Source organism: Diplodia seriata (assembly GCF_021436955.1).
Source record: "Diplodia seriata strain FDS-637 chromosome Unknown scaffold_1, whole genome shotgun sequence".
NCBI lineage: Eukaryota > Fungi > Ascomycota > Dothideomycetes > Botryosphaeriales > Botryosphaeriaceae > Diplodia > Diplodia seriata.
The window spans coordinates 3036474-3064155 of NW_027117308.1; the positions used below are offsets into that span (position 1 = coordinate 3036474).

Consider the following 27682-nt stretch of genomic DNA (forward strand, 5'->3'; position numbering starts at 1 on the left):
TGCGCGCCTGGTGTTCCCAGATACCGATCTGACGGGTCGGACAACGCGCTTGGGCGTCTACGTCGATCATGCGCGTGGGGGGAGTCCGTCGCATTCCTGAACTTGGCCGAGGTAGGGGTCTGAGTGGCCGACCGTGACGTCCTTTGCGACGTGGCTGCGGTCTCCAGCTCCTCGATCGACTGGTGCTCCCACCCATTTTGCACCTTGACCATTGCATACGAAAGACGCGTCTTCAAGTCCGCTGACAGCTGTAGAAACGCCAAACAGTCAATGAGCTGTTTTTGTCAAGGACGCGTCTCGGGCGTCGCGTCGCGTCGCGTCGTGTTCTCACCTTTCCTATCCTGCTCAGGCTTGACAACGCGCCCATGTTCGCGGCGGCAGAGGGGACGCTGCTGCAGAGTCCCGTGGTGATCAGGCTGGTGCTGCTGGCGCTGGCGCTGGGGAGCTTCACCGCGCCGCTTGCTGTTCGTTTCGTTCCTTGCGATATGGTTGTTGTAGGGGTGTCGACGGCCATGGGGCTCGCGGACGACGCGTTCTGGAGCCTCTCGCTCGTCGTGGCTGCGGGCTGAGGCGTGACTGCTCGGGATGGTGGTGGTGGCCGGGCGTCCTCCTGATTGGCGGGTGGCGGGACAGGCTGGCTGCTGCTGAAGGGCGGGCACTGGCTCGAGACATTCGAGGTCGCGGGCGACGTCAACTCCGTGTCGACGATTGATTCGGTGGAAACATTGCTCTGGGAGGATAGGAGGGCCGGCGCGTAGCTGGCGCTGCTGGACGCCGAGATGTCAGACTCCTGGGAGGCGGGCAGCACGCCCACGTCGGTGGTGATGGTCGCGTTGCTGGGCTGGGGACCGGCGTCGCGATGGCTCTCTGCGGCGCGCGTCAGTCTCGCGGGGTCGGTCGGCACGGCATTTGCAGAATGCAGTCGACGCGATGGACTCACTGTTGGCGGCGGGGTGAGCTCGCGCCGCGGGAGCCAAGCCTGGAACCGCGGCGGCAGCGTCTGGCGGCAGCGAAATGGCCGCGTCGGGCGCGACAGATGCCATGGCGGGCGGTTTCGGGCGGGCGCAGTGGTGGGAGAGGCCGAGACACGATTCTGGGACGTGTTCGCGCTGCTGCAGTCGATGGGGGATGACGGTGTCGTTGCTGTTCGGACCCGCCTGACGCGTGACCGGGGTGTGCGGGATGCGATGCGAGCGAGCGGTCGTCCAACGCCGCGCAATCGGGATCCCGGGCAGAAGTGAAGGCGGAGACTGGCGGGTGCAGAGGAAACGCGTGCCGCGATGCAAGCGTCCGATGTCTAGCGGACAACAAAGAACGGTGAGCGTCTTCTGGACGGGCGGCGCGAGACGTACGCGGTCTCCGCCGCGTGCTCATGTGCCTCGAGCGTCCGCCGTGTAGCCGCGCGCGCCGCAATAAACACCGACGGGACGCCCACGCGGGTGCCTGTGCGCTGCCGCCGCGACGGGCCATCGCGTCAATTGAGCTTCACATTGCTGCCGCCCGATGCTCGGCCGCTGCTGCTGTCCGCTTTTCGATGATGTGCATATGGAAAAAGCAACTCTAGATCTCGGGTAGCCCCCCTGCCGCCCCCAATCAACGCCGGGAAATGCCTGTTTGCAAGAACGAGCTCACGCCTCCATGCACGTAACCGCCCCCAGATAACCACGAGCTCGCCCAGATCGATCTGCGAAGAAAAAAAGTATGAGACGATTGACCAAAAAGATGCGACCCATCACCTGCGCCTCTTTCCGCCGCGGTTTGCCGCCGCCTCCTGCGCCTTTCTCTTCCGGCCCTCTTTCCCCCAGTACTCCGCCTTCTCGCGCTTCTCGCGTTCCGCTCGCTTCTCTTCGTTCTCCGCAACCTTCTTCCGATAGCCTTCTCTCCGCTTCTCCTGTGCGTCTCTCCGCTTCGCAACCTTCTCGTTGCGCAGCGTCATGACCTGCTGCATGAGGTTCCTGGCAACCCTCTCCTCCTTGCCAGCCACAACGGCACGCTTTTGCATATACGTTTCCCTCTTCTGCTTCTGCATCTGTACCGGCTGCGATGAGAAGGGCAGGTCTTTCGCAAGCTTCTTCGGCACTCTGAGCGGGTTGAAGTGGCGTTCCGTGCGCTCGATCTTGCGGTAGGCCGAGTTCTTCTCCTGTGGTGTTTCGATGCCTTCCGCACGGCGCACTTCTCCGGTAAGGCGCATACCCTTCCAAGCGCTGTCTTCGCCATCCTCTGCGCCCTGTAGATCCAGCAGATTGGTGACTGCATTGTAGAACTTGTGGGGCTTGATGGGGAACCACGCCCTTAAGAAGACGATGTCGCTCATCAGCACCTTATCCTCAAACGTTGCACGGAAGCATCCCTCCGGTTTGCTGAGCGCCCTCTTGATCTGACCACGAATGCCAGACACAGTCTTGATGCTGGCTCCCTCGAACTTGGCGATTTCCAGGGATGTGCCGAACATGTCTTTGATGAAAGCCGTGTTCTTGAAAATCTTGTAAGGATGACCGGTAAGCTTGAGCTTCTTGACGATCTCAAAGCTCTCGTCCACATTCAAGACAACGCCAGTCGCCGCGATTCGGAAACCAGGGTTCTTGTTGGAAAAGCTGTTCACGCAGCAGAAACCGGTGTTTGGTGCGATTAGTGGTCCGTAGAATGTAGCGAAGCAGTGCATGTGCTCGGGAGTGTACTTGAGCATGCGGTTGCGCACTCGCGAATCTGAGATGCTGTAGATAGGCAAACTCTGGAATCTCCTCCAGCCCAGAGAGAATATGAGAGGATCGTTTGTCTTGAGGATCTTCTTGTGCCAACGGTGGCGCTTAATGCGCACCTGAAGGTACCCGAAGCGATCTTCAGTAGGCGTAAGACCGCCGATGATGACCGGGAAGCGCGGGTTGAAGTTCGCCGAGAACTCATAGGGCACGTTTTCAAGCACGATGCGAGCGTATGTGCCTGCCCTGTAGCCCTCCACGCGAACTCGGGACTGGTCGTCCAATTGCTCGAACTCGGCGCGGTTGATGTCCAGCTGCTTCTGGATAGCAGCCTTCTGCGCGTCGTACCAGTCGTCTTCACCAAACTCCTCGTCTTCCCCGCCATCTGCCCGTTCGTTGGTTTTGTCGTTGGCGAACCCGGCGCGGTCTTCCTCTTCGAATCTGAGTCTGAGTTCTTCCTTCTTCCGTGCGTTCTTATCACGCTCTTCTTGCATCTTAGCCTCCTCGTCTTCCTCACCCTCTTTGTCACCCACAACCTCTCCGGTCTCGAGGTCTTCGAAGGCGCCGTCGCCCTCATCGTCATCCTCAATGCCTTCGAACTCGTCATCCGAGCCTTCGTCATCGTCACCGTCTTTTCCAAGTCTGGTCGATGCGAATCTCCGGCGTAGAGCCTCCAGGTTATCCTCATCGGTCCACTTCTCTTCCAAAGCTTCATAGTTGTACTCTGGAATAGCACGGTCTTCGCTTTCCGTTGAGGAGTTGTTCTTGACAGCTTTGAAGAACTCGTCCGGATCTTGCTCTTCGGCGTTCTCATCTTGCTGCTCTCCCCTCCAAGTCTTTAGAACTTCGGCTGGGGACATGGAGTCATTATACATTAGACGCGCGAGCTCAGTGGTCCGGTACGGTCGTTTCCTGCCGTGAGCTTTTCGCGCAGTCTCTGCAAGGTTGTCCTTCCACTTCAGCGCGCCTTCGTCATCCGAAGAGTCTTCTTCCTCATCATCCTCGTCGCTAAGATCATCGGGGTCTTCGAGATCTTGATCTTCGACAGAGGAAATCGAACCGAGATCTGAATCGCTGTCGGCGAATGCAATGTCGTCTTGACCATCCCCGCTCGCAGCCTTGTCGTCATCTTTGCGGAACGCACGTCCAAGCCGGCTTTCCTCAACGTATCCTGTGTCGTCCTCTTCATCCTCGTCGCCACTCTCGAGCATTTCTTGGTCTTCATCCTCCTCATCCTCGCTGCCATACTCTTCCTCGTCCTCTTCCTCAACTCTGCTCGCAAGACGAGCGTGGCGCTGGCTAGTTCGCCCCTTGTCATTTGTGTCATCCTCCGCCGCATTCCTGCTGACTGCTTCGCCATTGCTGAAGAGCTTAAACCCCTTGTCGGCCTCACCTAGCAATCTTCTCTCACCCTGCAGTCCAACGACAAGCTGTTCGCCCAACCCTCGCTCCTCATAGTCCGCATTAGGGTCGAACGTTGGTTTCTTCACGTCTATGTAGACAGCGTCTTTGTCGACCAAAACACCGCCAACGTCGGACATGGGAGCGAAGAGGACCTTCTGCTTCTCTCCGAGTCTCCTGCTCTTCGACTTCCCGGTAATCTGCTGAGCGGCCTTCTCCTGGTACGGCGTAGGACATGGGTCTGGCAACGATTCAATCATTGACACATTCAGGTCTCCCACACCAGGCACATGTACTCTGGCGCCCTGAGCCGGGAAATTTGTGCCTCTCAGGTAACCGTATAACGCGACAGTCCTATCGCACTTTGCATCCTCCTCGATCTCGGTCGGCGGTGTGATGTCAAGGAAGCGGTCGGCTACGCAGTAAGGATGAGAATTCCTCCACACTAGTGGTCTCGGGTTTTTCATGACGGACAGGAACCTCGACAGATTGAGGACTTCGCGATCTGGGTATCTTCCGTTCACTACGCCGGAGAGGTAGAACAGCTTCGCGCCCTGGTACAGCTCGCTCCAAAAGCGGTGTTTCAACCGCTTTTTCTGGATACTGAGCGCTGACTGCTTCTTGAACAGATCCAGGTGGGTCAGGATGCCGAAGACATTTCCAGGCATACCGGTGGAGCTCAGCACGTTCAAGAACTCCATAGTTTCCATCTCGAAGCCGTAGTTGCCATCAATCATGAGCAATACAATGTCCACGACCTTGGCGATATCAATCATTGCGGCAAGAGAGTCTGCCGGGGTCTCGATGAAGGTAAGTCGGCGGCGCTTGGAGGTAACGACGGTCAGAGGTCCGATGGGATGCGACAGCGTCTGCTTCGTGTAGCGGCGGATGAGGGATTTGATCAAAGTCGACTTGCCAACCTGTACTAGAGTGAGCGATTCGTCCCATTATCCAGCGGCGCACTGGGGCACATACACCTGGAGGACCGACGACAGCGACGACAATGGGTGGTGCCTCCTCGGGGAGGCGATCCACCAAGGGAACATGGAGGCGCTTCTCTTTGATCTAGACCGGGGTCAGTATCGGCATGCGACTTCGAGTGGCTGGAGTGCGTACATCGTGAGAGCGCGCGGCCTGCTTCTGCAGCTTCCCCGGGTTGGCGAAGGCGAAGGCCTTGGGGTTTGTTCCTGTGCACTGCGGTCAGTCCAGCGTCCCGGGATGGCAAAGTCGGCAGAACATACCCCCCGTCGGCTTCTTCTTCTCCTTGCCCGTGCGATGAGGCTTGTTAGTCTGTTCGGACATGTTGGTTGCGCTGTGAGCCTCACGCAGATCGCAAGTCGCGACAGCTTCGCGGAGGAAATTTTGGCTGGAGAGGTCCGCGCTAGGCCGCAAGGGTGCAAGGGTCGCACGTTATCGATAAGAAGGTCGCCGACTCGCCGACGTCCGGTTGGTGGGACTGGCTGCCCCTCATTGCACTGCGCAGCCGGCGCCGCACTCTTGGGGTCGTGCTCGCGGGGAGCTTGCGCTTCGTACGCGTCTCGCGGAATGCCATGCCGCGGCAATACGACCTAGAGCCCATGCGATAGCCAGTACCCCGCGTCTCAGACGACGAACATGAGGCGGTTTGCGGCGCCCAGCTGACCGCCACGTTATCGCTGGCTCCGCAGCTGGGCCAGCGCACGTCATCGAGCGCCTAGCAGCGGCCTTGATTGTGTGGAGGGGGAGGGGCAGCCTGATACAATACATAAGCCTGTTCACTCACTCGGACCCTCTTCCCCATCCTCACCACCCTCACCAACATCTCACGCCCATCTCCATCCTGCTCTCCAGAACACTTCGTCGATACACGACCACCACTGCCAGAATGCCTGTCATCAACGTACGCACTTGGCCGCAGACACCTTGTTGTCGTTGCTAACCTTGGATCAGGTCACCCTCAAGGAAGGCGCCAGCGCTGACCAGCTCGACAAGTAAGACTGCTGCCATCTCGCCTCGCAAACCAACGCTGACTCCCGCCGCAGCGCCAAGAAGCAGGTCCAGGACCAGGGCGGCAAGGTCACTCACGAGTTCAAGCTGATCAAGGGCTTCACGTACGACTACCCCACCTCTCCACCCGCGAGCCATTCTCCGTCCCGGACAAGACTCCGGTCCGAGACATGATTCCCACCCTTCCATCACAACCTCAACAGATCCAACACCTTGTTGTCCATCCATCTGACAAAAAGCCATCGCAGTGCCGAGTTCCCCGAAGACTCTGTCCACAGCCTCGAGACCAACGACCACGTCACCGTCGAGGCCGACCAGGTCGTCAAGACCCAGTAGGCTTATCGAAGGGATCGATGCCGCGCTGCGATGTAGATACACCGTCCCGAGCTGGTCTGAACACGCAGATGGGGATCGTGTGGGAGGCATACTGCATACTTTAGATACCCTCACGAATGGACAAGATTATGACCATGATACACCACTGCTGCCGCTGGTTCTTGAGAGACCATAAATGTGTTGCGCGGCCTCTTCGTTGACAAGCTGTCGTACGTAATTTCAAGTGAAGGCGTGTGTTCTTGTTTATCAACGAGGCATGCAACATGCAGACATGAGTGGGCAAATGCAGTCCCATGATGCCCGCTTGCCATCCGCTATTGCCGAGCATGACGAATGTTGCCCTGCTTATCGCGTAGTCTGCTCATCAAAAAGCACCTGCAAGTCTACATCGGTGGCTTGGATTGCGTCACACGACAGATGTGGTCGTCACGTCCCACACCGGCAGCAGCATTCCGGCCTACGCTTGCAGAAACAGCACCCTGCGAACAAAGTGCTGCCAACATGGATACCTTATAGAGGTGCTACTTACTGCTAATATCTTCAGTCTTCTACCGTTCTTATTCCAATATATCCATGCACAACCGCAGCTCACTCCACTCTTGCTGCGGCATCCCAGCGGGTGTTGAACAGAGGGTTCTTTCCAAAGGAAGTAGCAGGTAGGATTTGGATGCGGCTGCTCGGCAAAACGTTGGCGCGCCGCACGGGCAAAAAACAAAACGTACAACAGCCGGGATTCCCCAATGGTCACCCACTTGAGTACTAATCGGCCGGTTCGCAGCTTGAGTACGGCTGAGCGGACGGGAAGCCCTATATTCTGCGACCTATGGTCGTACGTGAAAGATGCTGCGGGTTGTTCAAACTATAACTGCGAGTTAACAAGCTGCGGACTGGCTGTCGACTGCCATGCTGACAGGCGCTTCCACTTCAACGGTAAGTGAGAAAATGCAAGCGGACGAGCACTAAGGCTGTAACATCTTTATATTCACCCCCAATTTCACCTTACCAGAAGAGAGCATCTGAATGGAGATTCATAGTTTCTTCGATGCGTGGAATATCTAACGTTGCCGCTCCATTTCACTGTCAATGCCGTTCCGTCGGCTCCGAAAGATGGCACCGCGTGTGCACATCCAGGACGAAGAAGTAACTTAATATAGCTTTGGTGACATCGAGCCATTTCCGCAGAATGAGTATGCACTGAGATGGTTATTCGTTATTCTATCTGCAGTGTCTTATTCCAGTCCACACCTCCTGCAATGTTCCCCTTTCTGCCCCACTATTTGTCTTCTCACTTGCCAACATAGACCTCAAAACGCATGGGCACCAGCAGCATTAGCTCGGGCGCCAGTCTCGTTTGCTTGAGCATTGGCTGCATGTGCACTGGCACCGCCCGAACCGGTCGGTTGCGTGGCGACCGAGTCCTGAGGCTGCTTCACTTCACCGTCAGCTTTGAATCACTCGCCAATGCAACAACCTTGGCTACGCACCGCCTGCTGCTGGGATTGGACTTCATCCGAGCTTTTCTGGTGCCATATCGTTTCCCTCTGGATGACCGTGTCCTCGTCGGAGTGTTTTGCCGATGTGGCGACCTGGTCGTTTCCCATGGTGAGTAGATGATGAGGAAAACGTTGAGAGCTGTGAAGGCTGAGAAGGCCGGGTGCAACTGAGCTCGATGCTCAAGGCCTTTTAAACGGCAGGCTGGACCGGGACCCTGCTTCGGCAAGGCTGGGTTGACGTGGGCCAAGAACGTTTGTCCCGCGAGGCTGAACTGACATGGCTCATCCGGCTGGCGTTACTGGATAGGCAGCAGCCAGACAGCGCGTGCGACGTGTCACGAAGACCGTATGACATGGGGCGACGTGCTGCCTGTCGGGCAAGGCTGGGGTGAAGCGCTGGCAGATTGGCTCGATTGGTCGGCTTACCCTCCACGGCCGCAGCCACCTACTGATTCCGAACAATCCTTCACCAGCCTTGCGGAGAAAAGCACGTCCGAGCTGCTCAAAAAGAAGATTCTTACGTCACAAGCCGTGTCTCAATGTAGGGTTCAGTGCAGCTCCAAAAAAAAGTCAGCCCAAACTATACCGAGAGCTCGACCTTGGAGCCTCACCAATACAGGCTCTTGAGATACCACGTCCTTGCTCTACGATTCCCATTGGCCTCGCTAAGTAATCTGCTTCAACTTACAGTTCTCTCACCGTTGAAAAGCATGTGCAAATAAGTATAAGCGTCTAAATCATTCGCCATCGGTGTTTTAAAGAGTGTAGAATGCCAAGACTTCCGATTCATCGTGTAAGTGCTACACCACGTCTGTGAAGTCTTACGTCAGTACTAATATTCCTCATGGGAGCGGTTGAGATACCCGAATTTCTACGATCTATGGTCATACGCGGCATTCCAGGTTGTTTGTATGATGTATGAACAGATAAAACCCGACCTGTATAGCTAAACATACAACGGAGTAAAGCATACCACTGACGATATAACTAGTTAAGCATTCTCTTATTACTAGCACAGTGTGTTTTAGCTTTCTTCTGGTGCAATAGAATGGTTCCCCGAACGCCACACCCTCACATCTCATTCTGCATTATCAAGTGGGGTCTCCGGTACACTATTGCCGGCCCAGTTATTGACACACTTCTCAACGAGTTACATGTAACTAGCTTGAACCGCAGATTGCCTTGCCACGCTGGGCGTGATGTAAAAGCTACACGACCTGACGTTGATCGACACCAGTCGAAATGGGCAAGAGTGAACTCATCTTGCCACGCACGTGACCTGCGAAACCGCGACATCATGCATTTCGACACATGGAATGAATTCATCAATGTCTTCAATTTTTTTTCGCAGCAGCGAGATCTATGTCTAATCTGCCAAGAAGAAGCTGCTGTTTGCGCGTCGCGATAGCAGTAGTGGGAAATCATAAGCCATGACTCTAATCCACCATAATCAAAAGGAGAAAAAGACGCCGAACCCAACCCCAGCCGAGCATCACGCATGCCATCTTGATGACGTGCTTAGCCGGCATCTAGACAAACCGTCACCATTATGCTTTTTTGATCGTCCACATCAGGGAATCGCTGAAAAAACACAGGAAGAAAAAGCACGAAAGACTCGCAGAATCCTTCACGCACGAATCTACTCGTCCTCGTCCGAGAAGACCTCCTCACCACGCTTGCGGCGGGCCATCCTATACAACACGTTAGCATCTTGTCCATGGACGAAAATGAGAAATGGTCAACGTACCTGTCCTTCTTCTTCTTGCGGAGCTCCGAAGACGAAAGCTTGACCTTCTTCTTGGTGCCCTCGATCTTGTTACCCATGGCATCGAACTTGTCCTCCTCATCGACCTTCTCGGTCAGACGGGGACCGGCACCCTGGCCAGCGACCCAGTTGTGGCCCGAAGGAGTCATCTTGCCGTCCATGACAGCCCAGACTTCCTCAGTGAGATCCTTGGTGAACTCAGCAGAGTGAGTGATGATGATAACACCACCCTCGAAAGCCTTGATGGCCTTGGACAGAGCACCGAGAGAGTCACGGTCAAGGTAGTTGGTAGGCTCGTCAAGGACGATCAAGTGGGGACGCTGCCACGAGCAAGCGGCAAGGACGACCTTGACACGCTGGCCACCAGACAGACCACGCATACGAGAGTGAGAGACGAGCTCAGCGTCGATACCGAAGTTGGCGCAGTGAGCCTCAATCTCCTTACGGACCAGAGGACGGAACTGACCGCTGGCGAGAGCCTCCTTCTGATCGACCTCGGCGACCATCTTGGCGTGGGAAGCAATGATCTCGTTACGGGGGATCCAGGCGTTGTCAGCAGTCATCATGGGGGTCCAGCGCTCGTTCTTCATGCCGACGTTCTCGCCGAGCGCGAACGAGCACTCGTACTCGTAGCTGTTCTTGAACTTTCTACGGGCGTGGATGCCGATGACCTTGCGCTGAGTACCCTCGATCTTGAAGATCTTGTCCATGGCCTTCTCGTCATCATCGGTGATCTGCTTGTTGGCACGGTCCATGGTCTCACGGTCCTCACCAGTCTGGAAACGCCACTGGATGTACTCCGAGGGGGTGCTGTCCAAGTGGTGGTCGATGTGGGCGAAAGCGTGCTGCTTGATGTAGGCGATACGGATGTTCTCGTGGTGGTAGACATCACCCGAGGTGGGGATGAGCTCACCAGTCAGGACGTTGACGAGAGTAGACTTGCCGGCACCGTTGGGACCAATGACGGCAATACGGGAGCCGAGAGAGCACTGGAAGGTGATGTCGGAGATCTGGGGCTTGGAGGTACCGGGGTACTGGAAGGTCATGTTGCTGACACGAACAATGGCCTTGGCCTTGGTCTTGACACCCTCAAGGAAACCGGGCTCGGGGAACTTGAACTCCAGCTCCGAGGCACCGAGCTCGTAGTAGGACTTGGCAGAAGGAACCTTCTTGACGAACTCGGAGATGTTACCACGGTAACGCTTGAGCTTGAAGCGCTCGTAGTGGATGACGTGCTGGATGGTGTTGTCCAAGAACTTGGAGTCGTGAGAGATGATGATGGAGGTGCAAGGAGAGGTGATGAGGTAGTTCTCGAGCCAAGCAACGTTCTTGACGTCCATGTGGTTGGTGGGCTCGTCGAGCAGAAGAATATCGGGCTCCTCGAAGACGGCACGGGCAAGAGCCAGCTTCATCTTCCAACCACCAGAAAGCGAGGTGATGGGGGCGCCAAGCTGCTCACGGACGAAGCCGAACTCCTCGAGGGTGTTCTCGACCTCGGTCTGGGACTTGGTGACACCAGCGGACTCGAGCTTCTTCATGGTCCAGTTGATGACGGTCTGCTCAGTGTCGGCGGAGTCGAGGTCGTGCTCGACGTAGACGGTCTTGACCTCGGACTGCTTGGGGAAACCCTCAAGCTGCTCGTTGTTGATGGCACGCATCAGGGTGGTCTTGCCGGAACCGTTGGGGCCGAGCAGACCGTAACGCTGACCACGCTTCAGACGAAGGTGGGTCTGGTTAAGCAGGATCTTGGCACCGTAGGCCAGGGAGAAGGTGCAGTTGCAGAGATCCTCACCCTCCTCCTCGTCAGAGGGAACCTCCTCAGCCTCGACGAAGCCAGGCAGAGTCTTCTTGCGAAGGTTGTCAGCGGCGTCCTTGGCCTTCTCCTCGCCAAGGATGGCGGTGAAGTAGGGAGCAGCGTTGGCAGCCCAGACGGCAGACTCGGTCTCCTTCTCGTCGATGAGCTGACCAGCAATAGCCGAGATGTACTCGTAGATGGGCTCGAACTTGGCGTTGTTGGCCTTCTCGCCGAGAACAGTCTTGAGGACGGGAAGAATGGTGGCGACGTCACCAGAGCGGGAGCGCTCAGGGAGCTTGTCGTCGACAATGTGACCAACACGGGCCAGAGTGTCGATGGCCTGCTTGGTCTTCTCACGAGCCTCGGGGTCGGCGAGGGTCTCGTAGTTCTTCTTGAGCGCGGGGTACAGGCGGGGCAAGAAAGAGGCAACAATGTTGGGGTCCTCGACCAGCTTGCACATGTTGTCGATGATGACGGCCGACTTACGCTTGATGGCAGTCTCACGCTCAACAAGACCACGCTCGAGCAGGGGAACCATGATGGCGAGGGTAGGCTCGTGGACGTCGGAGACGAAAGTGGTAGCACCGAGCAAGTGGACGGTCTCGGGGACGTTCTCAGGCTTGGCAACACACTTGATCAACTCGGGAATGAAACGCTCGATATCCTTGTTGGAGATGAGCTCGCAGAGCTTCTCCATGGTGGTGTAGGCAGCCTTCTTGACCTCGGCCTTGGTGTCCCACATGGCCTCGGAGACGACGGGGAGGAGGTCGGGGACACGGTAGCCCATCTGAGCGCGAGACCTCTCGGCGAGGAGCTCAATGCACGCCAGGTCGGTCATCTTTTCGGGCCACTTCTGGGCGGTGTGGAGGGAGTCGATGATGGCGGGGATGACGGCCTTGACGGCGTTGGCGTTGGTGGCCTGGACGATGGCCTGGGCAGCAGCCTGGGCAGCGTTCTTGACCGGGACCATCTTGTCACCAATGGCGGTAAGGGTGGCGGGCAGAAGGGCGACAAGGTAGGGCTCAACGGCAGGGGAGACGGTCGAGTGCGAGGCGATGGCCTTGATGGCATCGAGGGCGCGTTCCCTGGCGAGGGCATCCTTCTTGTTGCTGAGCTGCTTCTTCAGCAGAGCGACGGCCCTGGAGCGAGTCTGTCAGCAGCTGCAGGAGGGGCAGTGCGACCGGGCGACGACAACAGCATTGCTGCAGGCCGGCGGCGGCCAGGACGGTTGGGGAAACTTACTGGGTGGGGGCGTCGCCCTCCTCAATGTCGCCGTTGATGAAGGTGGCGAGGTCCTGCGAGGTGGAGAGGATCTCATCCTGCTCCTTGGAGACGGAGAGCTTTTGGAGAAGCTCCTCCAGGACCTTGACGCTCTTCGCGTTCTCGGACTTGACCTGCCCGGCGGTGGGGTGTGCAGCGGCGGGAGCCATTTTGAAGGAGGAATGCGAAGGTTGGAGAGAGAGAGGGTCGGGGGCGTCGCCGGCTTTAATATTAAGGGCTGGTGGGGCCCGTGAAAAAGTCGAAATCTAGCGGTCGGGTATCAGTGGCGACGCGACAGTGCGATCGAGACGCAGCCACGGAGTCTGCAAACTGCGGCGCGCAGCTGGAGACCCTTCTATGAAGCAAAAAGAGAAAAGGTGGGATTGAGAGAGGGAGAGCGTTGCGGAGGAGAGGGCGAGCCAGAGGGGGCGACGCTTTTTGTACTATCAGCACAAAAAATCCTTTCCTGTGCATGTAAGCGTTGCAGGGATTGCGTCGCGCACGGCCCCAGCAGGGCAGCCGCCGACCGACTCTCAACGCCGCCGTCGCAATTCGCTGCAAACCCCATCGCCCCGTGGCCTCGCCGCCCGACCGCCGTGCCGATTGCGATGCCAGTTTTGCCGCGACGACAGCTGCAGCCAGGCGCCCCAGCACCCAGCGCCCAACGCTCAGCACCCGGCAGCCAGCCTCGGCCGTCGCTCGCTCGCCGCACGCAGCTTGCCCGGCGGCCCGCCAGCTGTGCGCCCCCGCCTGGCTGACCGCACTCCTGCCGCCCTGGCTGCACAGCTGCGTTTCAGCATGCTATTTTTGCCACGCTATCAAGCATCCAGCGAGTACGTGTTCTTCTCTGCTGCACCCGCCCGGCACGCGGGGCAACACGGAGCGCCGCACGGCTCTCTGTCTTATCCCTTATCCCCCGCAGCCAGCACAAGCCCGCAGCCCGCACACGCCCGGCTGCCCCAGGCCTCGCTCGTCTCGTCTCGTCCGCAAGGGCGTCGGCGCGTATGCCGAGTCACCGCTGCCGGAAAGGACCAGGCGCCGCCTGCCTACTTGGCTGCGACCGCTCGGCCATCCCTAGTCGGGGCCAGCCAACCGCGTCGCCGCGCTTATCGTCACTTTCACCGACTCTTCCCGGTAGTGGCAGCTGCATCGAAGCCTTCGAGAACACGTTGGCGACACCTGCCAGCGCCCTTGCGTTGGCCTCTGCTGCATGCGCCGGCTCGCGCCTTCTCTGGACTCGCAACCGCAACAGCAGCACATATTGTGGAGCGGTGGCTGCAGTGGTGGCGACGGCTGCCACTCACCTTCCGTTCCTGAAGTTTCTCCAGCACCCTGCCATAATTTCTGCGGGTCTGGCCACTCGGAGCGGCGATCAGGGTTTGCGGAAAAAAAGTTTGTACCCAGCCCTGCCCGTGCTTCCCAAATCGCTCGCGCCATCCCGGAAGGGCAGCCCGGCGCCGCGGTTTGTATTCCACGCCGGCGCATTCCTCGCCCGTTCTGGGACTGGCATTTTGCCTGACGAACCCGGCTGTCTTTGTCCATTATTGTCCGTCGTCGATGGCGCTTTGTCAGCCGCATGCTGCAAATGTCTGCCTGTGTCGTGACAACCTCAACCGACGCTCTTCGCCCTTTTATATCGATACCCCGGATTTTCTCCACATTTTAAGATAAGGCTCTTGGTCGCGTACGCTTGTACTAATGCAGTGGGCGGTGGCGCCGAGAGGTCGCTGCGTGGGAATGCCGCCTTATGCTGACAGCAGCCAAGCCAACAGCTCACCTCAGCTTCTGCCTTTTTTTTTTCTGTCTTGATGCGAACACCCTCTTTAATCCAGGAATAGCACTCTTGGAGCGAGAGCCACCGTTAATCTGTGGGCCCGACTCATGCACGGTGTTGCAGATTCTCGAGGTTGATCTTCCCAGACTTCACGGCTTGCGAACTCACAAGCCGCGTTACGTGGTAGCCCTGATGTGCCATAGTGCGCCTCAAAAATGAAGCAAGCGAACCGACATAGGTTTTGGTCAAGCCAGTCACCCAGCCTCCTGCTGCGGAAGCCTCCCAACTAGTGAAATATCGGAAGCTTGTTTTTAACTTCTCATCTGACCCTTTACCTGCCACGCTTTCCCCCTATGCTCGCCAACAGCCATAACATCTTTATCTTACTTTGAAGTAGCTTTCAAACCCATTGTTCAGACCATTGCGCTTTTCAAGTGCACTTTCTAAGAACCGAAAGTTTCCAGCCTCCAGCTTCACAATTTATGTATTTCTCTCCCTTGAATGTTTTAGACACCTATCTGATAGCTGGAGCAAAGGTGATTTGCGGTCGTATGTGTCCCTCCATGTACACACATCACAAAATTCTTCTCGCGCTTGCGAAGAGAAGCTTCACACTGAAAATACTGAGGAAGTCCCGCGGACAAGCCTCTCGCAGGGGACATATCTATCTTGTCAAACAGTCGTGTTCTACTAAGGGTCCAATATTTCCACCGAGTCATGAAAGGAGGGGTTCAGGACAAAGACGTGCATTTGAACGGTTCTGGTCGACTGACGAGGGCTGACTTGAATGTTGACGACACAACCCTTGCTTGAGACAGTCGTATCTTTTGCGAGTCTTTACCGAATCTCAACACTGCAGCGTTTCACAGTACATGAAGGAGCTGTTGGCATACTTTGTTCATTTCCGGCCGCCACACAAAGAGCACAAAAATTATCACTACCACCAGCCAAGCACAGGAATCCATTTCCGGTACGTCTCATTATCCTCTAATGATAACAAAGGATAGCCTCAATACTTCTCTCTCGCAAAGACCGCGATCAACATTCCAAGCTCAAGTCAGACTCGTTTTTCGCTCCAACTCCCCATTTGAACGCAACTGGGAATCGACAACGAGACTTGCACCATGGTTCGCGAAAATGCCCCACGCGTTGCCAAAACTAAGGCAGCCGAAAAGGTCACGCAACAAATTAAATCTAAAATCCAAAGGAGAACTGCCGCTCCCAAAAAGATAACCGCCACCACCACTGCTGCTACTGCTACTGCTGCTCCCAAAAACACCGCTCCTGCACCCGACACGGCCGCTCCCGCACCCAATACGGCCGCCACTGCTCCGAAGGCCCGCGCCCGCGCTGCACCAAAGCCCACCGCTGCGAAGGGGGCGGGGGCGGCGAAGAAGAAGACGACGACGACGAAGAAGAAGACCACCACCACCAAGAAGCAGGAGGAAGAAGAAGCCGCCCCCGCCCCCTCGCCCAAACCCGCACCAGACCACAAGACAACCAAGAAGCAGGAGGAAGCCGCCGTCGCCACCGCCGCCACTGCCGCAGCCCCCTCACGCAAACCCGCAGACCACACCAGCCTCGCCAACATCCTCATCGACGCGCCGCCGCCCTCCTCCAAGAAAACTCCTCCTCCTCCTCAGCACCAACATGGTACCGGGAGGAACCTCACAACCCCAACCTTCTCCGCCCTCTCGCCGCGCCGCACCACGCACAGGCAGCTGGCGGGGGCGGAGTTTGGGAGACGTGCGGCAGCGGGTGCGGCGGCGGGTACGGCGGCGGGTGTGGGGAAAGGCAGAGCGGTACCGGTGGTTGTGAGTAGTGGGGGTAGTCCGCGGTTTGTTGTTATGGAAACGGGTGCGGCGACTGCGGAGAAGACGATGGAGGTGGAGGAGACGAGGAAGACGAAGACGAAGAAGACGATGGATAAGGATAGTACGGGGTTTGCGACGAAGGTGGCGGTGAAGTCGGCGGGTGGGGGGAAGCCGAGGGGGAGGGCGATGGAGAGGGCGAAGGTGGAGAAGGGGAAGGCGAAGGCGGTGGAGAAGGCGAAGGTGGAGGGGAAGGGGAAGAAGGGGGAGGGGGAGGGCAATGTGAAGGGGAAGAAGAAGAAGAAGGGGGAAGTGGAGGAGGGGGAGGCTGGACGGGAGGGGGAGGACGCGACGAAGAAGAAAAAGAAGAAGGAAGAAGATGCGAAAGCGAAGAAGGAGGCGGCGAAGAGGAAGAAAGAGGAAGAGGCGAGGAGGGAGGAGGAGGAGGCGGAGAGGGAAATGGAGGAGGCGGAGAGGGAAGTGGAGGAGAGGAGGAAGGACGAGGAAGCGCAGAAGGAGAGAGAGGAGGGGGAAAGGAACAACGACGAGGAAGCACAGAGGGAGGAGGAGGCGAAGGCGAAGAGGGAGAAGGCGGCTAGAAAGAAGAAGCAGAGGGAGGAGGCGACGGCAAAGGCAAGAGGGCTGAAGCGGAAGAGACAAGCGGACGCTGCTGAGAAGGCGATCAAAAAGAAGGGGAAGGTTTCCTTTTTGGAGACGGGGCTGAGGAGGAGTACGAGGGACAGGAAGCCGAAGAAATGGTAGTATCAGGGGATTGTAGTGAATTGTGTGTTGGTACGGAGAGAAATGGAAAGATTAATTCAGGAAAGTTGGGATGCATCGTCAGACATAATTTTGGATAGGTAGATTGGTTATGGAATTCAAGTACAGAATCTCAAAGAGAGCATGATTCTATTGGAATGGTGGTTTTCTTACTTACCCGACCACGCGAAAGTGTCCGGTCTCTGTAGACCTCAGGGATCGCAGTTGATCTGCTTGGATTTATCAAGAGGGCCTTTAACGGTTAGCAGCAAGTGGCTTCTTTGAGTTCTTACGGCGCCGCTTGTTATTCTTGCGGACCCTGGCAGGCTTTTTGTGATCCATTCGCAAAGGCTGAGGCTGACGAGGCAAGGGAACACCGGGACGTGGGCTGGGCTTTCTCGGGTTGGGATTCCTTGAATTGCGCTTTCTCGGGTTGGACTTGCTCAAAGGGCGAGGCGGGGGAGACAATGCAGCACTGGAAAGTGGGCTGGGCTCGTCTCCAAGAACGTAATGAGGCGGGGGAGACAATGAAGCACCGGAAAGTGGGCTGGGCTCGTCCACTCTAAGAACGTAATGAGGCTGGGGAGACAAAGGAGCATCGGAGCGTGGGTTGGACTCATCGCCAAAGACGTAGCGCGCAACCATCATACCGTCGTACCGCTCATACTCCGCATCCAAAGCAAGCAGCTTGTTCGAGTTGCCCCAGTAAGGGGAGAACGCAGTGCCGCAGTCGGAATAGCAGCAGCGATAAGGGGGTGCCCTCAGCTGGCGCAGGTAGATGGCGTCAATGCAGCTAAAGCAGAGGACGTGTCCGCACTCCACCAGGGAGATGGGGATGTTCACTCCGGGGTAATCGCAGTACTCCGCACGGCATCTCGGGCACTTGGTACCGAGGGATGCCTTTTCGAAGGTACCGATCACGAAGAAGAGTTCTTCAGCCATGGCCTTGGTGTGGTGGTAGTTGGGTTGTGATGAGTTTCAGGGTGAGCTGTTGGGTGTCTTTAAAAGCATTGCTCGAGATTTAACAATGTACTGGTTTTGACTTTGTAACTGCACAAAGGACGGTATAATTATCAAAACAAAGACTCCGAGCTAATACAATGGCATTGTATTCGTCTTCTGAGCAACCCACTTCAAGAGTTATGGATGGCTCAACTGTTGTGTAGGAGACAGACACGTTCGCCTTCCCGGTCTTCCATAAGCCTGAGCCGCCTGTGCCGCAGCACGGAGCCCATTTTCTTTTCGACCTCTTCATCGTCTAATACAGTAGCTTCCTGAAGTACGTCTTCTGTTGCTGGGGCTTTCAACTGCGCTACCACCTGCCATGACTGCCCGAGACTCGAATATCGCGTGGTGAAACAAAACCAGTAGACAACGACGCTGAAGGCGATCGAATGTAGGACAAGGTTCGCCATCACAACAGCGAAGCCGATGGTACGCCTGGGAATCTGACAGGAGACCATGGACGTGACGGACACATCGGCAGAGAGATCGAAGGCAGGCAGCCAGTCATAGTAGGCAATGCGAAGCACCATGGTCAGCAACGCCTGCCAAGCCAGAGCCGGGTTTGCCGTTTGCGCCAGAACATCCCTGAAGACGCAGTCGAGCACGAGGTTGAGGCCCGAGTTCCCCGGGAACCGGTTGGAGATGCCGGGTTCGGTCGCCATCCGGCTGCAGTTCTCGCAGGCCACGGCGATTTGGAAGGGCTGGTCGTCGAAGGAATCCCAGATGATGCTGCTCAGGAAGTCCGCCGGCTCGGACGAGCGTGCGAGGAAGCTTGTGGCGTTCTGCAGCGAGTCGGGAGAGAAAACCGGCGCGGGCGGTGCACCGAGGGTCGAGTTCGGATACCATAGGAAGTCAGGAGCTGCGAAGCAGTCATGAGTCTCGGCTTGGAAGATATCAGACGTTACGTGTACTTACCGCCTTCAATCGTGGCATTGACTGCTGGATTCCAGAATGCACTCATGAGATGCAGTCCTTCTTTCAGTTCATTAACGTCCAAATCCAAAATGGCCCGTTGTGAAAACTCGTGGTGGCCAGGAAGAAGCTGCGATAAAATTGCTCTTGTGTCGAATCTTTGGGCTGTCGAGTCCCATTGTAGACGGGGCTCGCTAACATCCGCTCGTCTGGTTGCTTTGATTGGGATATCATATCGATGCTTCATGCGACGACCCGGAGTCTTCAGCGGTCTACACCATGGCGGTCAGCGCTTTCGCAAGTACTCGCGGAGACGAAACTTTGAGCTCACATGGCATCATAGCACATTGTCATGCTAATATTGGCCTTTGGATGATGAACGCTCATTATACTGTCACCAGCCAGATTGGGTACAAAGTCCAGCCAAGCGTCCCTTTCATGAATGGTAAAACTAGTTGTTGCCTCATTGATTGGCAGAGATGAGGCCAAGTAGCGAAGGTCGGAATCATCTGTCCGGGATTTCGGTGTCCCGGGATCCCCCGCACTAATAATCAGTATTGCGTGTCCCAGCTCCACTGGCCAAGTCTGGGCTGTCTCGTTGTTTTGCGCTCTCCACTGCCTACTGGCGGAATCGTAGGTGTAACCCAGCGTCGTATTCTGCATCGTGTCGACGCTGCTGACCAAGCCTCCCGATTCAGCTCCTATCCTGCAAATCTTGAAACTTTGGTCGTCCTGGAGGAGGAGCTCGTTCAGCAGGCATTCGAAAGGATTCCCTTCGGCTGCATGCTCGTACCGGAGGATGTCTGCAACATCACTAACGACATGGCTCGGCAAGACGGTCCCGTTGAAGATGGCCACGTTCACGTCGTCCGTCGAATTGCGGAAGAAGTTCCAAGAGGGAAATCTCGGCCTGACACAGATGACCCTGGTATCGAACACCGAAGCGATGCCGGTGTATTCGGATAGCGCCCTGCGGTCATTCTCCGAGCCGAAAGGCAAAAGTGCACGGATCGAGGGACCTGTGTCAACGAAGACGTCCGAGGTTGATGCAGGCTCCTCGCTGTGCTCCGCGAATGCAGGGTATCCCGGGGGCGACGAGAGCCAATAATTCGGGCTGCGTGTGATGACGAAGCCGAACTTTTCGACGTAGCTCTGCATGCGGAATCCGACGTCCATCTGACGCTGGTCGCTGAAGCCCAAGACGCTGCCCTGGCGCACATCCCAAAGGAGCAGAGTAGATGTGAATTGCGAGACGACGGTAAACAGCGTCACTGATAGGACGACGAGGAACACTTGACCGTTTGCTCGCCATTGCGTGTTTTTCCAGAAAGCAGGTGCGGTTGACAACGGGCCAGAGTTGACGTAGCGTGTTATCGACAGGGCGGCTCCATCTTTCAAAGACGTTCCGCCGAGTGCCCGAGACTCCAATGATATACAGGCGAGCATTGAAGTCACCGTTCCGGCTTGAGTGGCAACCGCGAGGCGGACGGCGAGGGTCAAAACAGTCACCGCCTGGGCGAGCCCGCCGTCGATCATGATGCGTCGCCAGACCTTGTTGGAGCCATTGCAGAACCATAGATATGTAAGCGCTGGAATGGCCGTTGCCAGCAATGCTAGGGCTGCAACATTCATGGCCAAAGCAGAGCGACCAACTCGCTTCGTAAACGTAGGGAAAGGGGGTTTCATGTCAGGCGTGGACGTGAGGCTATGAGAAGGCCCGTCGTATAGGTCGACGAGTTCTGCACTGTCTTCCACTCGACGAGTGAACTCGCTTGATGCGGTTGGGAGGCTCGCAAGTCCATGAGCATTGTGATCCCCCCTCCTGTCGTATAGAGTAGCTGAACTTGAGGATCGCATTTCGACTGTTCTTGCGGCTCGGCCCTGTCAAGTGTCAGTTAAGTAGAACGCGTAAATCTCGCAAAAATCCCGCCTCACCTGGCTATTTTGCGGAGACTTCCCGTTTAGCGATTGCATGGCGGCTAGTGGTCTGTTATTGTGGGGTCAGATCGCCTTTCCAGTTGCAATATAGCACTCTTTAATACCCGCAGCTGCAAGGCTGAAAGCAAGTCAGGTGCACCTCCAAAGTATTCTTGTGATACGTTCTTCAAGACGAGGCTTGCCGGTTATTATTAGCAGTTCCTCAAGAAGGTTGGCGGGTGAACGTCCGAAGCCCCAAATGGATCGCGCACAGCCTTGTAGTTTTGTTTAGGGAATGCATGGCATCTGATCCTCGCCGTGGCCTAGGCTACAGCAGCGCTCCCATCAGACAATAGCTCGACCAAGTCAGACATGATTGGGTAGTTCCGAAATAGGACGATCTGCAAAGGCGGGGTTCGCGATCCTGCTGCGATCAGCCCTTTTCACTGCTGATCTGCCTTGCATATATGCCGGGTCCGACCAATAGGCCTATTATGTCTTGTATTGAAATTCACTTGGCAGAAAGCCTCGGAGAGTGAGCTGCTAGCTTTGCATGGCAGCGGGGCTCTCTGCTCGCTCGAGCGTTTGTTGGAAACGCCGCGCAGGTGGCGCAGTGCTCGCCACAGCCGCGCTTCCTTGTAGATCGCTTGCTCGCCTGCGCGAAAGTGGCTCATTTAGGCTACTCGATGCTGAGTCATGGAGCCAGTGCCCTGGGTGAGTAGTGTGGGATGGTAGCGGATTGGTGGGGGAGCAGACCTGGCTGATTATTCATACGAGCTGGGTCAGTTTATGGGAGGCCGGCCGGCGGCGGGGAACCGATGGCTTCAACGACAACGTGGTGGATGTGCTTGTAGTCTTGGCAGCGCGGACGGTGCTGTGGAAGGCTGAGCAACAAGTTTATGTATGTAGCTGAGATTCTTGGGGTAAATGCGAGGGAGAAGGTCGCTTGGTTTGCAGTCTTCCCAGCAGCGGTGAGCTTCGCGGTGGGGGGTTTTCAGCCACAGAAGGGTGAACTGATGGAATTCAAAATGCCGACATACGTTGATGGATGTAACATTCGTGATGTCCATCCAGCAAATGGTAAGAGGAGACGTCATTCTTGTGGTCGAAGGCGTTGTTGTGAGACTGCCAAGGTCAGTACCTCAGACTTAACACGTCCAAAGGTTGTAACCCACTTGTTTAAATGAAAGCCATTTCTCGATCCTGGATTGCAAGGTAGCCGGTGGTTCGATTTTCATGAAGCGGTGCTTGAATACCCCTTGTCATCTTCATTCGGATTCGTAAGTACGAGGCTGGACTCAGTTTCAAAACCAGTCAATCAATATACACACCTATCCACAAACCATACCACCACCACTCACTCACTCCACCCCCCTCCTCTCCCCCCTCACAAACCTCCCCCAACCCGTCGTCGTTGTCGTCTTCGTCGTCCCCTGACCCACCGCCCTCCCACCACCCCCGTCCTGCAACCCCACAACCCCATCCCCCTCCCTCCACCCGCCCCAATCCTTCAAACTCGCCAGATGCCTCATCGTCGGCCTCCCATGCGGGCAATTCCACGGCTTATCCATCTCGCCCATGGCGCGCACGACGCGCTCCATCTGCCGCATCGTCAGGGTCTTCCCCACCATAATACTACTCCTGCACGCCCTCATCGCCAGCATCTTCCTAACCTTACTCGGGCGCGGAATACTGCTTCTGCTTCCCTTTGCCGCCGCCCCCTCCACCAACGACGTCTCCCCCAACAGCGTGACCAACTCCTCCAAATCCGCGACGGAAAACGTCGTTTCCCTGCTGACGGGCAACCCGAGCAGCGCGCAGCGCCGGCCGACGGGCGCGTCGCCGCTCGTGTCGGTCGCGAGCTGGAAGCCGTTGGCGGCGAAGGCGGCCGGGTGCGCGAGGATCGTTTCTTCCTCGATCGCGGTGAGGTCGAGCGGGTGCGGGTGCACGAGGCGCTGCGGCGCGAGCACCGTCGAGGTCGACAGCCGCTCGAAGTTGATCTTCTCGTCCGACGCGTGCTGATCGATGATGAAGAGCTCGTCGTCTGACTTGGACGTGGGCGAGGATGACGACGGCGGTGCTGGTGTGGAAGAGGAAGAGGAGCGCAGGTTGGGGGGTGTTGGTCGGCAAGTGTCGTCGTTGGTGGCGGCGGGCCGTACGGCGAGTATGAAGCCGAGGTTGAACTGGCCGATGATGCGCATGCGGCCGAAGTCGGATTTCGAGACGGTCAGGGACAGACGTTCCTCGGGTGTTTGGTCCGTCTTGCCGTCCGATGGCACTGCGTCTTCGTCGGCGGCTTTGGCACAAGCTCCAAGCTGTTCGTTCAGCTGAGACAATGTCTGCTCAATCCTCGAGACGGACGTCTCCAGGTGCTGGATCAGCTGCAAGGTCGAAGTCTTTCGTACCCCTCCTTTAAGAATGCTCGTAGCTCGCTTCATATTGTCGTTTGATGGTCGAGCAGAGTTCTCTTCAGCCTTTGCAATGATCTCGGCGACTCGAGCATCCTCTCGCGCCTTCTTTTCGTCTTCGTCCAAGTACTCGTCATCCTCATCTTCCTCTTGCTGCACAAATAAAGGAGATTCCGCGCGCGGCAGGTCTTCCCCATTCTGCCCCTCATGCTCAGCTCCATTGTGATGCTCGCTGTTGTTGTCCATCTTCTCTGACGTATCAGCGACAGGCTCTTCAGCATCCACGTTGGACGCTTCATCGCTGGATTCTGCCATTTCAACGTCATTCTCACCCTCTTGAGCCTGTTCCGACGCAGAAGAGCTCGGCGTTTCCTCATTTCCGCTCTCGCTCTTCTCTTCCTGCTCCTCGCCATTCGATGCGTCATCCGATATCTCATCGTCTTCATCGTCGGCCTGAGTCCCTGGAGCTTGGAACAGCTTCAAGCTGCTTACAAAACCAGACTTCTTCCCTGGAGAGGGCAGCAATCCACCCTGCAAGCCATGTTTCGGCGTGTGAATCCTCCGACGTTTTGCTTCAGGGGTGCCGATTTTCATCGTCGTGGTCTTGTCGCCAATGGTGATCGTGGCTGTTTCTGCCGGCGCACGCTTCGGCCGCATTCGATCAAAGGCGTTCTGAACCGGGCCTTGGACGTTCTTTTGAGACGAAGTCCGGATGACCGCAATGCTTTGCTCTTGTTCCCTGTCTTTGGCACTCTCCGGAGAAGGTTCCCTCGGCTCCTGCGGTTGTTTGCGTTTGGCTTCTTGGCTTGCAATACGCTCATTGAAATCCTGCACCGCTCGGGGGAGAACGGGTGATTGAGGTGAAGAATCGAGCTGCATGTCATCCGTGTCTCCTGGTGGCTGGGAGCCAGGCTCTTCATCGCCCTTCGCCAAAAAACGTGCAAGCTTCTGCTTGTCCTTGGAGGCTTCTACGCTTTTTCGCCGCACCTCGCCTGCAGGGGGAAGCTGGCTTCGGCTGGTTGCATCTCGACCAACAAACTGCTGGATCAAGCTGGCAGAGGTGTCGCCCTCCTTATCAGGGCGCGGGGAGCTCGACCCATTGTTTGACTCGTGGTCCTCACTCGGAGCATGTCGTGCATCTCCTCCACTTTCAGACTCTCGAGTCGTTGATGATTGTCTGACAAAATCCAACGGCTTGAACTGACCCAGCTTCTTCATGCCCAACTGTGCTTGTGGGACGCTCTGATCGTGCTCATTGAATAAGGCGATCAGCGCTTCTTTCAACGCTTCCAAAAGGGCTGTTTGGTCGTGCAACATGATGGTCCGCTTATCAGGAGAAACATTGACATCGTAGGCGTTGGTGTCCATGACGAGATTGGCGAAAATGAAAGGAGATTGCGTGATATTGAAAGATTTGTAGACCTCATTGACGGCTTTGGACACCTGAGGCAATGCGCATGGCCTGGAGTTGACGAAAAACATCTGGCGGTCCGGAGTTTGCCTACCTTCCCCAACAACAGGACGGGAGATATGGCCGTCCAGGCGGACCTCTCTTGAATGCGGGTCATCTTGGGTACTCCAGCTCTTCGCACTCTGCGTCCCGATAGTGGTCGGCGTCATCTCTAATTTTAGATCAAGTGGGATTAGAGCGGTTAGTGTCTTCGCGCCGTAGACATTGGCAATGTTCTCCCGTGTAGTGGGGTTTGCTTTGGTGGAGAAGACAGTGACCTTCTTCCTGGCAGTCAGTTAGCACCTAACCAGATTCGCCGCACAGTATCATTACCCTTTAGCAGCCTGATTGCTCACGGAGAACCTCACTCCAACGCTGATACATGCATAAGCATGGAGGAGACCAAGCACTTTTCCGTATTCCCGCTTGACATTTTTCTCGAGCTCCCTTTTCCTGACCGGCAGATTGTAGAAAAGGTTCTCTACGGCTACGGTTGTTCCCTTCTGGCTCGCCGCGACCGAAGTTCCTTTCAACTTGCCGGAGGTCTCAAAGTCGAGTCGAGTGCCTTTTGGGCCGTCGGTGGCACGAGCAGTGAGGATGTGGAATTTGGAGAGTGCGCAGAGTGAAGACAGTGCTTCGCCACGGAAACCGAAGGTCTGGAGGGAGGAAAGGTCATTGTAGGTCGAAAGTTTCGAGGTGTAGTGTTTTAAAGCTGTGATTCAATATCAGCAGGTCAGAAGAAGCGCATGCTCGGAAATCAGCGTACCAATTGTCTCGTAGTCGTTTGGCGAAATGCCGTGGCCGTTGTCCTGCACCTCGATTGTCTCGAGACCATTGCTCTTGAAGCGCACGTCTGACTCGGCACATCAGCCCGCGGTACCCACGAAAAGCGTCTTCTGCTACTTGCCTATCGAGGTGGCACCGGCATCTAAGCTGTTCTCGACGAGCTCTTTGACGACGGAGCAAAGATCGACGATGACCTGCCCAGACTGGATTTGATGTACCTAAGCAGTCGCGGGTCAGCATATGCATCGGTGGCATGAAGCAACGCGTGGGACATACCGAGCGGCCCTCTATGGCCTTGATGGTCGCCATCTCAGGTCATGGTGGTTGCGGAGGCGAAGCGCGTTCGCGGGAGACGCGATGCATGACGCGTGATGCGCGCGCAGCCCCACTTAATTGTTGCCTACCCGTCTTGTTGCCTCAGGCACCACTGACATCGACCCGCCTACTTTTGGATGCAAATATAAATTCGAGTGGGGTATCTCTTCGAATAGGCTCAGGAAATGACGCCAAATGTCCACAGAGTATAGCACAACTTTGTACACTTAACACTCAAACTTCATCGTCAGCGTCTTTCTTCTTCTTTGGCCTGCCAGCTTTCTTTTTTTCCGACTTTCCTTCGATATCCCCAGATGAAACCTCCGGTGAAGTCTCAGGTGCTTCCTTCTTCGTTCTACTGCGCTTCTTCTTCTCCGGCTTTTCCGCAAGCGCCTCAGATGATGTCTCGGACGCAACATCGGATGCAGGCTCAGGTGCTTTCTTTTTTGGCCTGCCCCCGCGCTTTTTCTTTTCTGGGGGTTCCTCAGCACCTTCGGATGAAGTCTCAGATGCAGTATCAGTTGCCCCCTTCCTTGATTTGCCGCGCTTCTTCTTTTCCGGCTTTTCTTCAACACCCTCGGGTGCAGTATCAGATGCTTCTTCCTCCACTATATCCGCAATCTTCATCTGCAACGCCGGCAAAGCCTCCGCCTCCTCCGTCAAGTCGACATACGGCAGCGGCCTCCCCAGCCACGTCAGAGCAATATCCGACTTGACCTGCCCATCCTCGTTCCTCTCGTCCACCATATACCTCAACGTGACCCCCAGCCCTTCCAGCCCCCTCGCCCTCGCGCTGGCATTCCACAAAAACTGCTCCACCCGCCCATCGGGCTCGACCTTCAGGAAACCCATGGGCCAGCGGCTGCGGCCGAGCGCCTCCATGACGCCCTTGGTCGCCTTCTTGGTCGTGGCCAGCAGCCCCAGAAAATCCTCCTCGCGCCATCGCGCCGGGGCGCCCGTAAACGCGCCCTCGAGCTCGCGCACGTTTTTGGGATTGAGGATCGTGTTGCTGGCCTTGCACTGCACTAGGACGCGCAGCGGCGCCTGGCTGCCGTCCCGACTGCGACTGCTGTCATCGTCACCGCCTGCACCGTCGTCGCTCGCGACCGCGATCCGCCTTTTGGTGCGGGTTGTTTTGGGGATCGGCAGGTGCCATGTGCCCAGCAGGTCGATGCCGAAGTCGGAGGCGCGCCCGGTGCGGGTGAGGCGGAAGCCGAGCCGCTTGAGGGTGGCGGCGACGGTGTATTCGTAGTGCGTGCCGACGTAGACGCTGCGGTTGGGCTCGAGGTTGACGCGCGAGGCGTAGGCGAGGAAGGAGGGGAGGTCATGGTGGTGTTCGGAGCCGGGGGCGATGGCGGGCTCGGTTGTAGCGGACGTTTTCTTCTTGGAGGAGGAGGAGGCGGCGCCGCGGGTGGGTGTGAGGATGGGCCAGAGGAGCGGCGGCTTGAAGGAGCGGAGGAGGAGCGGCGGCCTCATCGTGAACGGTTGCGGTGGTGTTTTGGTGATGGCAATGGCAAAGAGACAAGCATAGCTGCTATGGCATGCAGACGGTACAGCTGTTCGAGCGGCTTAGCATCGCCAATGGCTCAATGGATGGTGTGGGTTAGAGGGCGATGACGCAGGGAGCAAAATAAAAGTGCCCGGAGCGCGCGCGGCGGCCAGGGACCAGCGCCGATCTGCCGAGCTGCTGAAGCTTGAGCTTCACCCACAGCCTACCCTCGTCCTCCGCTTCTCAACATCCCACCGCATAGCAACAATTGCCTCCTGGCGACCTCTCTCGACGCTCGAACCGGCCCCTCCTCCAATCCTC

General features: G+C 56.7%; 8 protein-coding genes across 8 annotated transcripts; 2 read left to right on the plus strand and 6 right to left on the minus strand.

The window, feature by feature from the left end:
- Positions 1-1732: 1732 nt before the first annotated feature.
- BMS1 (Glycoside hydrolase 2 (Mannanase, beta-galactosidase)) lies at positions 1733-5402 on the minus strand (the record flags this gene model as incomplete). The annotated part of the gene is made up of 4 exons (XM_066772389.1): positions 1733-5020; positions 5076-5165; positions 5217-5287; positions 5342-5402. 4 exons carry the CDS (start codon positions 5400-5402, stop codon positions 1733-1735), a joined length of 3510 nt encoding a protein of 1169 aa, XP_066637668.1.
- Positions 5403-5964: 562 nt separating this feature from the next.
- SLS55_000883 (uncharacterized protein) lies at positions 5965-6422 on the plus strand (the record flags this gene model as incomplete). Its single annotated transcript, XM_066772390.1, has 4 exons — positions 5965-5979; positions 6030-6070; positions 6122-6190; positions 6335-6422. The coding sequence occupies 4 exons, from the start codon at positions 5965-5967 to the stop codon at positions 6420-6422; spliced, it is 213 nt and encodes a 70-aa protein (XP_066637669.1).
- Positions 6423-9554: 3132 nt separating this feature from the next.
- TEF3 (translational elongation factor EF-1 alpha) lies at positions 9555-12905 on the minus strand (the record flags this gene model as incomplete). Its single annotated transcript, XM_066772391.1, has 3 exons — positions 9555-9606; positions 9663-12614; positions 12718-12905. The coding sequence occupies 3 exons, from the start codon at positions 12903-12905 to the stop codon at positions 9555-9557; spliced, it is 3192 nt and encodes a 1063-aa protein (XP_066637670.1).
- A 2728-nt stretch (positions 12906-15633) lies between these two features.
- Positions 15634-17082, plus strand: SLS55_000885 (uncharacterized protein; the record flags this gene model as incomplete). The annotated part of the gene is made up of 1 exon (XM_066772392.1): positions 15634-17082. The coding sequence occupies one exon, from the start codon at positions 15634-15636 to the stop codon at positions 17080-17082; it is 1449 nt and encodes a 482-aa protein (XP_066637671.1).
- Positions 17083-17291: 209 nt separating this feature from the next.
- MNAT1 (CDK-activating kinase assembly factor MAT1) lies at positions 17292-18021 on the minus strand (the record flags this gene model as incomplete). Its single annotated transcript, XM_066772393.1, has 2 exons — positions 17292-17332; positions 17730-18021. 2 exons carry the CDS (start codon positions 18019-18021, stop codon positions 17292-17294), a joined length of 333 nt encoding a protein of 110 aa, XP_066637672.1.
- A 209-nt stretch (positions 18022-18230) lies between these two features.
- Positions 18231-20628, minus strand: SLS55_000887 (uncharacterized protein; the record flags this gene model as incomplete). The annotated part of the gene is made up of 3 exons (XM_066772394.1): positions 18231-18943; positions 19000-19268; positions 19328-20628. 3 exons carry the CDS (start codon positions 20626-20628, stop codon positions 18231-18233), a joined length of 2283 nt encoding a protein of 760 aa, XP_066637673.1.
- A 1646-nt stretch (positions 20629-22274) lies between these two features.
- PMS1 (ATP-binding mismatch repair protein) lies at positions 22275-25866 on the minus strand (the record flags this gene model as incomplete). The annotated part of the gene is made up of 5 exons (XM_066772395.1): positions 22275-25056; positions 25105-25483; positions 25538-25624; positions 25694-25775; positions 25834-25866. 5 exons carry the CDS (start codon positions 25864-25866, stop codon positions 22275-22277), a joined length of 3363 nt encoding a protein of 1120 aa, XP_066637674.1.
- Positions 25867-26106: 240 nt separating this feature from the next.
- Positions 26107-27348, minus strand: SLS55_000889 (uncharacterized protein; the record flags this gene model as incomplete). Its single annotated transcript, XM_066772396.1, has 1 exon — positions 26107-27348. One exon carries the CDS (start codon positions 27346-27348, stop codon positions 26107-26109), a length of 1242 nt encoding a protein of 413 aa, XP_066637675.1.
- Between the last annotated feature and the right edge of the window lie 334 nt (positions 27349-27682).